This window comes from Hemiscyllium ocellatum, chromosome 37 (assembly GCF_020745735.1).
Source record: "Hemiscyllium ocellatum isolate sHemOce1 chromosome 37, sHemOce1.pat.X.cur, whole genome shotgun sequence".
NCBI classification, from domain to species: domain Eukaryota; kingdom Metazoa; phylum Chordata; class Chondrichthyes; order Orectolobiformes; family Hemiscylliidae; genus Hemiscyllium; species Hemiscyllium ocellatum.
Window position 1 is genome coordinate 24,292,491 of NC_083437.1, and position 14,459 is coordinate 24,306,949.

General features: G+C 47.3%; 1 protein-coding gene across 1 annotated transcript; it reads right to left on the bottom strand.

Annotated features, from left to right (window-relative positions):
• Positions 1 to 229: 229 nt before the first annotated feature.
• Positions 230 to 1,718, bottom strand: LOC132833577 (lysophosphatidic acid receptor 6). The gene is made up of 2 exons (XM_060851946.1): positions 1,575 to 1,718; positions 230 to 1,274 (listed from the first exon to the last, which is right to left on the bottom strand). Exon 2 carries the CDS (start codon positions 1,238 to 1,240, stop codon positions 230 to 232), a length of 1,011 nt encoding a protein of 336 aa, XP_060707929.1. The 5' UTR covers positions 1,241 to 1,274; positions 1,575 to 1,718.
• Positions 1,719 to 14,459: the final 12,741 nt, after the last annotated feature.

Here is a 14,459-nt window from a genome sequence, read left to right on the forward strand (position 1 = left end):
AATGAGTGAATCATCCACTAGACTGATCGGCGCTCTCTGTGTTAAGCATAGACAGGACTTCACCGAATGCTGGAACAGGCTTGAAAAATCTAATTGACATACTCCTGTTCCTATTTTCCACATCGGGAATAGAAAAACAATAAAGAATCACTTCAAAACTGAGCCAGGGTAGAGGCAAAACCAGCATTTCTTCAAATCCTGAGGCTCAGTTTAGGTGTGTCCATCAGTATCAGATTTCCATTTTCTGCCAGACAATGTTGTCATCCTGCTTAACTAGCTTATTTTCTTGATCATAATGTAAAATTTGCTTAATTGACCTCTTTTGTTTGCTATAATTTAACTTAAAATGGATGGTTGCAAAATAGTATATCAGGGGGTCAAAAATGCTGTTGAGGCTGACAAGGGCCATGGTAATTCTCCTGAACTTGTAGACAAAGCTGCTGAAAGCACAGTTCTGAATAAATCTCAAGCGAGCAAGGAAATGGAGCAAATGGATAGCATGATAAGGGACAAAACAAAAAACTGAGATCACCAAAATGACTCGGATCATTGTCAATGCCTTTTCCCTGTAGACACTGCCTTTCAGCTGGGCTATTTTCTTCGCTGCCAAAGGATAAAATACCATGATGATGGTAAATGGGATGACAAAACCAAACAAGAGCACCGCGATGTTGTAGGCTGCCATTCTTTTGCTCCAGGTCTCTGCGTCAAAGTTCTCAAAGCAAGCCGTCATGTTGTTTTTGAAGGTGGTGCTGAGTGAGCCACCAAAGACCAGGGAAAGCATAACAGTCAGAGAGAAGATCCACACCAGAGCTGAGATGATCTTTGAGAAGTGTGTGCTCCGCATCCTGATGTATTTTCTTGGATAGACCACTGCAATATAACGGTCCACACAAATGATGCTGAGGAAAGCAACACTGATGTATATGTTAGCGAAATAGAGAGTGCCCGTAATCCGGCAGGTGATATCCCCAAAGGGCCAGTCGTTCTTTTTGATGTGGTAGTGGATTCTAAAAGGTAAGGTGCAAATGTAAATGATGTCTATGACAGCCAGGTTTGTAATGTACACATAAGATGGGGAGGATTTCTTCATTTGCTTGGTCAAAAGACACAAGGCTGTGACATTGCCAATCAAGCCCAAAACGAACACAATGCTGTAGATGATTGGAAATAAATAATACTGGAAATTGGCTTCAAGATTGCAGTTTTCATCTGAGAAAAGCTCCTGTGAATTATTCATGGCTTTGTCCTCCCTCGGTGAGCTTTACGGAAACCTAGGTACATACATTAAAAAAAAGTTAATGGAGGAATGTAGCTAAAGCTTTTTTTTAAGCCATATTTTTCACCGACGATTGATTGTGCAGAGAACAACGAAGAAAAGCTTTCATCAGTGTAGACAGAGATAATAACAGAACTATTAGGAAAATTGTGTCAGGTATAATGCACTTTTATAGATGCTAGAGCTTAAGACTTCCAAGGATGTGCTTTGGGTGAAAGCAGACAGAATTAGGAAACAGTCAGATGTTTATTCTGAAAGAATGAAAGAAGGGCATTCCATTTATATAGTGACTTACATAAACTCAGTACTTTCCAAGGCACTTTGCAGCCAATAAACTACATTTTCAAGTGCAGTCCCTATTAAAATTCTGAAGAAGAGTCACTAATCCTGAAACATTAACTCTGTTTCTCTCTCCCCACAGCTGCTGAGTTTCTCCAGCCATTTTTTTTGTTTTCTGTACCAGATTTTCGGTATCCACTTTTCTGTTTTATTATACTGGAGGGAACTCCCTAGACTTTCTTCAAAATGCCATGAGATCCTTTACAGCCAGCTGAACAGGGCCACAGTTGAACAGCTCACCAAGAAGACAGGGCAGTGTGAACAGCTGAGGAGTTCATTCTGAAATGACATGGAAAGGGGGTGGAATATTACTAAGACTGATCCACAAGAGGGCATGTTTGTTATGATGCTGTGCTAGTCTGGGAGCAGTATCATACAATATTATAAACTATCAGTCCTGAAGATCCACAGTTGCCAGAAGAGAGATGGGGCTTCTTAAATTTCTCTGCTGGAGTCAATCACTGGGCCGAATTGCTTATTCCAAATCAGGTCAATTGCTTTTCTAAATCTGTTGAGCCTTCCACTGGCTCTCTAACTCTGGAAGAAATGCCTAAGATCATGTACTCCTCCCAACTTGAGGTGTGAGCCATCATCTTGCCTCTCGTGAATGTGAATATTTGACTGACTGACATGCCCTAGAGTTAAAAGTTAAGGGAATAACTGGTAGGATGGCAGGAGTGTGGTCCTTCCGTCCATGGGACCCTGAGGAATTGCAGGGCCTGGATTGGATGGTGGAGGCTGATTCAATTATTGTTGTTAAGAAATACAATTACTATTTTAAGGTCCAATTCTTCGAGTAAACTGTCTTGTATTTTTATACTGAAAGTAAAATGAGATGTGTCCAACTTTATGACTTTTCTTTGGCAGTGGTAGCTCATATTCATGGTCATACCAACATAGTGAATCCTGATGAAGATGTTAATGAGGGAATGGCTCTTGGGCTGACCCCTTCGGGTGTTGCCATGTTACTATGGAGCTGAGCCAAGGCAATAAACACTCAGACACTGGGAAAGAGGGAAAGAGTCTTGGTAGGCTAAGTTCATTGGTAGGCCATCAACACTCAAGAGCAGTTGTGGCAGATAAGTGTTCATTTTCGTTTTACAGCATGGTTTCCAATTGTGTGACATTTTTAAGAGAATAAAAACCCAATAACTTTAATGTAACTTTAACCGCTGTAGGTTTGCTGTTCCAGCTTGATTCTGCAAAGAGCCACTAACCAATAACTTTTGATCACAATGGAAACCAAGTTACTGTTAATTGCTCATGTTAAACATGAGCTGTAAAAATGTTCAACTCACTCATACAAAAAGTGGTTTATTCATGTAATCATTGACACTATCACATTATGATTTTTTTAAGGTATGAGAAGTGTCTCAGGAAGATCTGTGAATGCTATGATCACTTGAATCACATCAGATGTTGAATGTTGGGCAAAAGGGGATCAATTGTATTTAATTTCCATGTATTTCACATGCTCGCTTTAAAAGTGTTTTCTCAGTTGCTAAGAACACGAACATTTCCTTCTCACATATTGGTTTTAAGCCGGTGGAATAGTAACAGAGAGAATGGAATAAATTATATAACACTCACCGAGGATAGCCAGCAGTTGTCCAGATAGGAGCCTTCCTGACAGTGCAGTCTTTGAAGAAGGAAATTACTGCAGATGCTGGAATCTGAATGAAAACAACAAATGCTGGAGATCACAGTGGGTCAGGCAACATCTGTGGAGAGAGAGAGAGAGAGAGACCAAGCTAATGTTTCCAGTTTAGATGACTTAGTCTTTGAGTTTGTTTGGACAGTTAAGATTCAGTGTAGCTCGCCGTAGACACGTCTTGCATATCTCCATTTCATTCTTCAGATATTAACCTTCCTGTACACATTCACAAGATGAAGTGAAGAATGGTTTCCTCTCCAGTCAGCCTGGAGATGGAAAGGATGTGAAGCAAACAGTTTTGAGCTAGCTACCCTGAGTATCAAACTATCGACTAACACCGATGGTCAGAAGCAGCAGCTCCTTAAGCAATGTCTCTTAACCTTTAAGCTTGATTTTTTTTGTCTCACACACAGCATGAAATAAAAAATAGCATTTTGACCACAACAGCCTACTACATTGATGCATTGAATTTCCTGTGGTGGAAAGAAGATTCAGTTCGAACTGAAACTTCAAAACAATTCAAATTATATCTTGTAAAGTGTCTTATATCTTGAATTATTTGCATGGTTTTAAACTGTGACAATGACAATTACAATAGTTTTTTTTACTGATCCAAGCCCCACAACTTTGCAACATTGCTTTCAGGAGAACAGGAAAGACAATGTTAAGCTTTATTTCTTTCTGATTTCTTTTCAGTTTTGTTAGTCCTGTTATTGGTGCTGTGGTTTTCTACTTTGAGTGATTGGTTTACTTGAAAATGAATAGATTGTCTCCGAATACAAACCATTATAAATTATAGAACCAAGTGATGGATTTCAAGCTCATTAAGACCAGCTCTTTTTGATACATTGTTCCTGTCATCAGTTCCTCACTTACCTCCCACAATCCATTCTCTAAAATGCCTGTCTGGTGCAACATCTTCCAGGGTAAAAAATCATTGGTAATTTTCCCTCTAGTTCCTACCTCTGAATTTTAACTTGAACGTCTTAATGTTTGGCATTGTTACCATAGTGAACTCATTGAGATCAGTGTAGTGTACACCCCAAGCACTGGCTTCAAGCAGGACATGGAGATAGGCTCAAAGTCCACCCGGGCCAGAGTGGGGTTTGAACCCAGTGCCATTGACATCAATTTGATCCAAACCAGCCTTCCAGCCAACTGGAATCCCATTTACCACCTGAAATATTTACCCCCTTAAGCAACATGTAATACAGTTGCAGTGTGTACTATCTACAAGGTACTTTGTAACAATTCACCAAGAACAACAGCACCTTCCAAACTCATGATGTCTTTGAAGGTCGATGACAGCAAGTGCAGAGGAGCAGTACACCAGCAGGTTACCCTCCAAGACACAGGCCATCCTGAGTTGAGATTATATCATTGCTCCTTCGTGGTCTGTTTCAAAATCCTGGAACTCCTTTCCACTGTGGGTATACCACACCACAAGGACCACAGTGACTCAAGAAGATGTTTCACCATGACCTTCTAAAGGCAATTAGGAATGGGCAATGAATGCTGGTCTAACCAGCAATGTCCACATCCTGCAAGAACAGAAAATGGACGTTTGGTTCAGCTCAAACTTGTCTGAAACTTCTGCAGCTCATATGTCTCTTGATTAATCTACCAATAATGACACAGATTGAGATAGAATTTCAAGTTGTTGAACAGAAAGGCACATTTGAAGAATTATCAGCAAAGGCACTGTATTAATACACATTACTCATTTCTTCCTTTAACTGAGTTGGTGCCAGGTACCTGATTGAAGTTTGACATTTGCAGTAGTCATCTACCCACATTCAGTCGTTGCATTGCAGCAGCTCAGGTACACTCACACCATTCAAGGGATGTGGTAAGAGAGAATGCAGGGATTGGAAGGGGTGATTCACACTGAGATGCAGAAGAGTGAAAAGAAGAGAAAAAGCACCAAATAGTGATTAACACAGGAAGAACAATAAGAGTGTGACAGAAAGCTTGCTAGAAATATAATGGTGATGGCTCAGTGGTTAGCAATGCTGCCTAACAGCACTAGGGACCTGGGTTCGATTGCAGCCTCAGGCAACTGTCTGTGTGGAGTTTGCATTTTCTTCCTGTGTGTGCTCGGGTTTCCTCCGGGTGCTCTGGTTTCCTCCCACAGTCCAAAGATGTGCAGATTAGATGAATTGGCTATGCTAAATTGCCCATAGTGTTCACAGATGTGTAGGTTAGGTGCATTAGTCAGGGGAATGTAAAGTAATAGGGTAGGGGAAAGGGTCTGGGTGGGATACTCTTTGTAGGGTTGGCGTGGACTTGTTGGATCAAATGGCCTGTTTCCACACTGTAGGGATATTATGAAGTAGCAAGAGGTTTTTCTAGATCTTTAAAAGGGGTTAATTAAGTGAATGTGGGTACTAAAGAAGTACATCGGGGGACTTAATGGGAAATAAAGAGGTGGCAAATGAACTGAACAGTTATTTTGTATCAGTCTTCATTGAATTCCTTTGGTGTGGAAGCAGGCCATTTGGTCCACACTGACCCTTCAAACAGCACCCCAACCAGTCCTATCCCATCTATGTAACCCCACATTTCCCATGGCTAATGCACATAACCTGAATGTACAAACTCTACATATACAGTCATCCAGAATGGAATTGAACCCAGATCCTTGGTGCTGTAACACTCAGAAATAGCTGTAAGTCAGAAATGAAAGAACTAAAAAAAATTAAATCACCAGGAAAGTACCATTGAGTAAATTATCCACACTGGGGCCTAACAAGTGTCCAGGTCCTGATGGTCTTCATCCCAGGGTCTTAAAAGAAGTAGCTAGTATGATCATTGAGGTCATAGAGTCAGGGAGATGTACAGCACGGAAACAAGCCCTTCGGTCCAACTTATCCATGCCGACCAGATATCCTAACCCAATCTAGTCCCATTTGCCAATACTTTGCCCATATCCCTCTACACCCTTCCTATTCATATACCCATCCTGATGTCTTTTAAATGTTGTTATTGTACCAGTCTCCACCACTTCCTCTGGCAGCTTATTCCATCCATGCACCACCCTCTGCGTGGTGCCCCTTACGTCCCTTTTAAATTTTTCCCCTCTCACCCTAAAGCTGTGCCCTCTAGTTCTGGACTCACCCAACCCAGGGAAAAGACTTTGTCTATTTAATATTTCCATGCCTCTCAGCCTCCAACACTCCAGGGATGGCGCCGGTTCAGGTGTCAGCCAACCTCAGAGCTATGGCCTCAGCAGCCGCTCGCAGCCCTGGCCAGGGCATTCGCAACACAGTCAGGGTGACTGTGAAGAAAGTGGAGGAGCACACACCGGTCAATCGGACGGTGTTTGTGAAGAAGGTTTTGCTGGAGTGCTGTGGGTTTGCAGCAGCGGACGTGTACTGCCTGCAGGATTTCCCTGGGGCAGGCTACTTCGACGTGATCTTCAGGAGCGTGAAGCATTGTGAGCAGCTCCTGAAGGTCTTCAAGGAGAAGGAAGGGGAACCTCTGTTCTCCATCTTGTCGGCGGTCCCGTTGTGTGTGCTTCCTGCGCAGAGGAGTCGGGTTGTTACAATCCAAATGTACAACCCTTACGTCCCAGCGGCAGATGTTCTCACCTTCTTGAAGAGGTATGTCCAGGTGGAAGGAGAAAGCACCAATGTGGTCGATCCTTTCGGGATCTGGACCAGCAAAAGACAGGTCAAGGTAACCCTGAGGGTCGATGGCAGCGGGAACATCCTCCACCCACCCTCCAGCTTCGCCATCGGAGGAAGCAGAGGCTACCTGACGTACGCTGGGCAGCCGAAGGTGTGCCAAACCTGCGGGAGGTCAGGCCACATGGTGGCCGACTGTAAGGTGACCGTATGCCGAAATTGCAAGCAGGAAGGCCACCTGACCAAGGATTGTAAGGAGGCCAAGAACTGTAACCTGTGCGGAGAGGCGGGCCACATGTACAAGGCCTGTCCAAGACGAGGAGCCGCCACTTACGCACAGATGGCCGGAGGTGGCAACACGAGCCGGGGACTGCCAAAGCCCAGCAGGGCACCACAAGATAGCACGGAAACGGTGCCTGGAGGCACCCAGAAGGAAGAGCAGGCGGTAGTGGAGCAGACGGCAGACAGCGGGGAGGTGCAGCAGCCGATCCAAGCTCCTTCAAGGCAGACGGAGGAAATGGAAGAGGAGGAATCAAAGGAGGCAGAGGACTGGATCACAGTCAAAAACAGGAAGAGGAAACCTCTCGGGGGCCCCAAAGCCACGCAGAGAAGGGGGAAACGACACCTGCAAGTCGAAGATACAGGCAGCTCTTCCGATGGTGAGGACGGGCGCAAGAAGGGTCGCCACCAGAGGAAGAGACAGAGCGCCGTGGGGAGAAAGGAGGGCAGCACCACCCAGGAAGGGAAAGACGATCCCTCTGTCGGGATGGGTAAAGGCCTCCCCCGACCCGGTGAGAACCAAGAGTTACCCACCGGGCCACAGCTCCAGGTAACTGGGAGCAGCCGTCCTGTGACAGCCCCGCTGTCAGATGGAGAACTGGACGGTGCAGACCCTGGGCTCGACACAAAGACACCAGAGCGGGGAAATGGCTCCAGCGTGGAGCCAGACAGCTACCTCAGCCCTGGATGGTCCAGCAGTTTGCCGTCACCACGGAGATGCACACAGCTACCCCAGAGGGGCAAGACCAGCAGCAAATGGACACTGTTAACCTTGTAAATTGTTAAAATGGGGTTTAAAATTGCCAGCATCAATGTGCGTAGCATCAAATTGGCTACGCGATGTGTTTTTACGATGGCCTTCCTGGCCAGCGTTAAAGCTGACCTCCTGTTTCTGCAGGAGTGTGGGATATCGCACCTCAGCAGCTACAGGAGATGGTCGAGCTTGTGGACCCATGGGCCGTCAGTTTGGTTGGGGGGGCAACGATAGCCGCGCCTCCGGCCTGGGTATCCTGTTGCGAGGAAGCAACTTCATCATCTCCGAGGTTAAGGAGGTGGTGGGCGGGAGGCTCCTCGTCGCCGACGTTATGTACAAGAATGCTCCCCTGAGACTGATCAATGTGTACGCCCCAGTGGGTAAGAGTGAACGGTTGGCCGTCCTGCAGCAGCTTCCACTGTTGCTGGCTACGTCCAGGCCGGTCATTCTGGCCGGAGACTTCAACTGTATCATTGATGCAGATGGACAATCCGGCGGGGGGGACAGTAAACTGGACGCCACGTCCAGAGCCCTGATGGACATGGTAAAAGATGCCAAGCTGCATGACGTCTTCAGCACCCCTGCAGACGGAGCGCAGTGTAGAAACACCTGGTCACGGGCAGACGGGTCTATCCGCTCAAGGATAGATTACCTGTTTGTGTCCCGAACGCTCTCGGTCAGATCCACCGACGTCAAGCCGGTGTTCTTCTCGAACCACTGCCTCCTGCTGGCCGACTGTCACCTACAGGACGAGCAGTGGACGGGTAAGGAAACGTGGAAGCTGAACACAAAACTGTTGACCCTGGGAAACATTGAGGAGCTCAAGAGGGACTACGCAGGTTGGAGAACCATGAAGCCCCTCTTTGAGTCTCCAGCAGACTGGTGGGAAGTTAAAGGGAACATCAAGAGGTTCTTCATCCATAAAAGTGTTCAGGAGGCGAGAGAGAGGCGGGGAAAACTGTCCCAGCTCCAGGAAAGTATGCAGAACCTGCTCCTGCTGCAGACGATGGGGGTCGATGTCACGGAGGACCTCAAGGAGGTGAAGGGCCAGCAAGCCTCGCTCTTTTCCTCGGAGGCTTCCAAGATAATCTTCCGGTCCAGGGTCCGCTCGGTGGAGCAGGACGAGATGTGCTCACGTTTCTTCTTCCAGAAGGTGCACAAAGAGAGCTCTGTGCTCAGCAGCCTGAAGGAAGAAGATGGCTCGATAACGTCATCTCAGGCTGACGTCATGAGGATCAGTAAATCCTTCTATGCCAGTCTGTATGACGTGAAGCCGACCGACAGCGCGGCCTCCCAGTCGTTCCTGTCGTCTATCACGGAGGTCTTAGACGACAGAACACGCGAGAGGCTGGACCAGCCGCTATCTCTGGATGAGCTGACCCAGGCCCTCGAGTCCTTCGAAAAGAATAAAACTCCCGGAAGCGATGGCTTACCGGTCGAGCTCTATTCCGCTCTGTGGGACATGATTGGCCAGGACCTGCTGGAGGTGTATCTCAGTATGCTTCAGGCGGGTACCATGAGCGAATCCATGAGGAAAGGCATCATCACCCTCATCTACAAGCGGAAGGGGGAGAGGGAGGAACTCAAAAATTGGAGACCAATCACACTGTTGAATGCGGATTACAAAATCCTGTCAAAGGTAATCGCCAACCGGGTCAGGTCTGCTCTGGGGTCGGTGATTCACCCTGACCAAACCTGTGCTGTGCCAGGCAGGAAGATCGCTGAGAGTCTCGCACTCCTCAGAGATACGATCGCCTACGTGCAGGACAGAGGGTTGGACGCCTGCCTGATCAGCCTGGACCAGGAGAAAGCCTTTGACAGGATATCACACAGGTATATGAGAGATGTTCTCTCCAAAATGGGCTTTGGGGAGGGAATCTGCAATTGGATCAGACTGCTCTACACCAACATTGTCAGTGCAGCCTCAATCAATGGGTGGGAATCAGATAGCTTCCCAGTCAGATCTGGACTCAGGCAGGGCTGCCCTCTCTCTCCTGCCTTGTTTGATTGCTGCATAGAGCCATTTGCCGAGTCCATCAGGAAGGATGCGAGCCTGAGAGGGGTGACTATTCCTGGCAGCGGGGGCCTGCAGGTTAAGACCTCCCTGTACATGGATGACGTCGCCGTTTTCTGCTCGGATCCGCTGTCCGTGCGCAGACTCATGTGCATTTGTGACCAGTTCGAACGGGCCTCGGGGGCCAAGGTAAACCGAGGCAAGAGCGAGGCCATGCTCTTCGGGAACTGCGCCGACCAATCCTTGATCCCCTTCACCGTCAGGACCGACCACCTGAAGGTGCTGGGTATTTGGTTCGGGGGGGCTGGGGTGTGCGCCAAGTCTTGGGAGGAGTGTATCAGTAAAGTGAGGCAGAAACTGGGCAGATGGAGGCTACGGTCACTCTCCATCATGGGAAAAAACCTGGTCATCAGGTGTGAGGCACTGTCATTGCTGTTGTACGTGGCACAGGTCTGGCCTATTCCCAGAACATGCGCCGCTGCATATGGAGTTCAAAGATGGACCGGGTCCGAAGGGACTCGCTATACAAAGATCTGGGCAACGGGGGAAAAAATACACCCAATGCCACCCTCACCCTGATGGCCACCTTTGTGTGTGGCTGCATCAAGCTGTGCGTGGATCCCCGGTACGCAAACACCAAGTGTCACTACGTACTGAGGTTCTACCTGTCCCCGGTGTTGCGAAGGATGGGCCTGGCCTCGCTGCCGCGGAACGCTCCGAGTAGTTGGACCGTTCCTTACCACCTGTCCTTCGTGGAGAAATTTTTGAAGAAAAACACCTTTGATCACAAGTCCATCAGGAAGTGGTCAGCACATAGCATCCTTGAGACCCTTCGGGAAAAGGAGAGGGTGGATCCTGTCGAGTGGTTCCCTGAGCAGACTGTCAAAGCAATTTGGCAGAATGCCTCATCGCCAGAACTTTCCAACAAGCACCAAGACATGGCTTGGCTGGTGGTGAGAAGGGCTCTACCTGTGAGATCATTTATGCACGCCCGGACTCTCAGCCGCACCGCACGCTGCCCTCGAAGTGGCTGCGGGGGGGGGGGGAAGAGACTGTCACACACCTCCTTCTGGAATGTGCCTATGCAGAGGAAGTCTGGAGAGGAATGCAGTGGTATTTGTTGAGGTTCGTCCCGAGCAGCGCCGTGACGCGGGACTCCGTGCTCTATGGCCTGTTCCCCGGGACGCACACCGAGACGAACATCAACTGCGCCTGGAGGATCATCAACTCGGTGAAGGACGCTCTCTGGGTGGTCCGAAACCTGTTGATCTTCCAGCTGAAGGAGCTGACCCCGACTGAGTGTTGCAGACTGACACATTCCAAGGTCCAGGACTACGTGTTGAGGGACGCGCTGAAGCTTGGGGCAGCTGCCGCCAAGGTGCGGTGGGGAAAGACCACCATGTAACATCTGCCTGTCTAAAGAAGATCAGGGGGCCCTGCAGTCATTTGGGCTCTGCTGACGCCTCAGCTCAATATGTGAGTGAGAAATGCACAGATCTGTATGTAATAATGAAAATCCTGAGCTGTGTATGTAAATGTTGACATATGTATGGCATTACCAAATGTACAGTGTATCAAATATTTTATGAATAAAGTATATTTTTGAAATAAAAGAAAACACTGCAGGGAAAACAGCCCCAGCTATTCAGTCTCTCCCTGTAGCTCAAATCCTCCAATCCTGGCAACATCCTTGTAAATCTTTTGTGAACTCTTTCAAGTTTCACAACATCCTTCTGATAGGAGGGAGACCAGAATTGCACACAATATTCCAAAAGTGGCCTAACCAATGTTCTGTACAGCTGCAATATGACCTTCCAACTCCTATACTTAATGCTCTGTCCAATAACGGAAAGCCTGCTTCATTATTCTATCTTCCTGTGACTCTACTTCCAAGGAACTATGAACCTGCACTCCAAGGTCTCTTTGTTCAGCAACAGTCCTCAGGACCTTACCATTAAGTGTATAAGTCCTGCTCTGATTTGTCTTTCCAAAATGCAGCACCTAATTTATCTAAATTAAACTCCATCCGCCACTCCTCAGCCCATTGGCCCGTCTGATCAGATCCCGTTGTACTCTGAGGTAACCTTCTTCGCTGTCCAATACACCTCCCAATTTTGGTGTCATCTGCAAACTTACTAATGATACCGTCGATGTTCAAATCCAAGATGCACTGGTTCTAATTTTCCAAAATTCCCTTCATTCAGGACAGCTCTGTTAGATTGGCAAAAAAAACAAATATAACTAATTGAAAAGGGAGGAGCATATAAAACAGTAAAGAATAGGCCTGTTAGCTTAATATCTGCCAGAGGGAAAATGTTAGGGGCTAATATTAAAGAAATTGTAATAGGTTAGATTAGATTAGACTTACAGTGTGGAAACAGGCCCTTCGGCCCAACAAGTCCACACCGACCCGCCGAAGCGCAACCCACCCATACCCCTACATTTACCACTTACCTAACACTACGGGCAATTTAGCTTGGCCAATTCACCTGACCCGCACATCTTTGTGACTGTGGGAGGAAACCGGAGCACCCGGAGGAAACCCACGCAGACACGGGGAGAATGTGCAAACTCCACACAGTCAGTCGCCTGAGTCGGGAATTGAACCCGGGTCTACAGGCGCTGTGAGGCAGCAGTGCTAACCACTGTGCCACCGTGCCGCCCACAAAACTTTGATAAGTTCAATGTAATTAGTGAGAGTCAACACGGTTTTGTGAAAGATATATCATATTGAACCAACTTATTGGAGTTCTTTGAAGAAGTAAATGTGATATGGATCAACGGGAACTAATGAATGTACTTAATTTAGATTTCTTGAAGGCATTTGATAAGGTTATTGTGGACAATGAGTGCCCATGGTGTATGTGGTAACATAATGGCATGGATAGAAGTTGACTGGATAACAGAAAAGAAAGAGTAGACATAAATGTTTACTCTTGTCAAAAAGATATAAGAAGTGGTGGGCCATCCCATTCCAAGGTCAATGATGGGGTATAAACATTTTACTATATATACGTGTAAGTGATTTGATGGAGAGATCAAAGGTATGGCTGCTAAATTTACTGATGTCACAAAGGTAGGTAGGAACGTTTGAAAATTGCAGAAATGGGGTAAGATTGGATAGGCTAGGGTAGGATTCCCTAAAAACAGAGAAGGCTAATGGATTACAATCGAGATGCACAAAATAAAGAGGGACAAGGAAGACCACTTTCTCCAGTGAAGAGGTCAACTACCGGGGGCACAAATTTACTGTGATTCGTGGAAGGATTAGAGGGGACATGAAGAAAACGTTTGCATCTTGAGGGTAGAATTCATTGCCTAGTATGCAGTGTCCTGAGACTGCGCATGAAGCTTCGTAACCCACATGGCTATAGACCAGGCATGAGAAAATATGTAGTTTAGTATGCTGGTGCAGACATGATGGGTTGAATGGCCACTTTCTGTGCTATAATTTTTCTATGGTTCTAGTAAGTCATGAACTGGACAAAGGAAGGCAGCGGAGATATAGACTGAGTGGTCAATGATCTGGCAGATGTAATATAATGTAGGGAACCTTGAAATTGTCCATTTTAGTAGGAAGAAGTTCGAAAATGAGCATATTATTGAAAAGGAGAGACATTGCAGAATTCGGAGATGCAGAAGGATCCAGGAATTCTTGTGTATAAATCACAAAGGGTTAGTATACAGGTATAGGAAATTCGACGTTTCGGGCATAAGCCCTTCATCAGGAATGAGGAGAGGCTAAGATAAAAGGTAGGGAGGAGGGACTTGGGGGAGGGGCGATGGAGATGTGATAGGTGGAAGAAGGTCAAGGTGAGGGTGATAGGCCGGAGTGGGGTGGGGGCGGAGAGGTCAGGAAGAAGATTGCAGGTTAGGAGGGCGGTGCTGAGTTGAGGGAACCAACTGAGACAAGGTGGGGGGAGGGGAAATGAGGAAACTGGAGAAATCTGAGTTCATTCCTTGTGGTTGGAGGGTTCCCAGGCGGAAGATGAGGCGCTCCTCCTCCAGCCGTCGTGTTGTTATGTTCTGCCGGTGGAGGAGTCCAAGGACCTGCATGTCCTCGGTGGAGTGGGAGGGAGAGTTAAAGTGTTGAGCCACGGGGTGGTTTGGTTGGTTGGTCCGGGCGTCCCAGAGGTGTTCTCTGAAGCGTTCCGCAAGTAAGTGGCCCGTCTCCCCAATATAGAGGAAGCCACATCGGGTGCAGCGGATGCAATAGATGATGTGTGTGGAGGTACAGGTGAATTTGTGGCGGATATGGAATGATCCCTTGGGGCCTTGGAGGGAAGTGAGGGAGGAGGTGTGGGCGCAAGTTTTACATTTCCTGCGGTTGCAGGGGAAGGTGCCCGGAGTGGAGGTTGGGTTGGTGGGGGGTGTGGACCTGACGAGGGAGTCACGAAGGGAGTGGTCTTTGCGGAACGCTGATTGGGGAGGGGAGGGAAATATATCCCTGGTGGTAGGGTCCGTTTGGAGGTGGCGGAAATGACGGCGGATGATACGTTGTATACGGAGGTTGG

Excerpts from the sequence above, each read along its gene's own strand:
- LOC132833577 (XM_060851946.1), bottom strand. The coding sequence starts at position 1,240 with ATGAATAATTCACAGGAGCTTTTCTCAGATGAAAACTGCAATCTTGAA.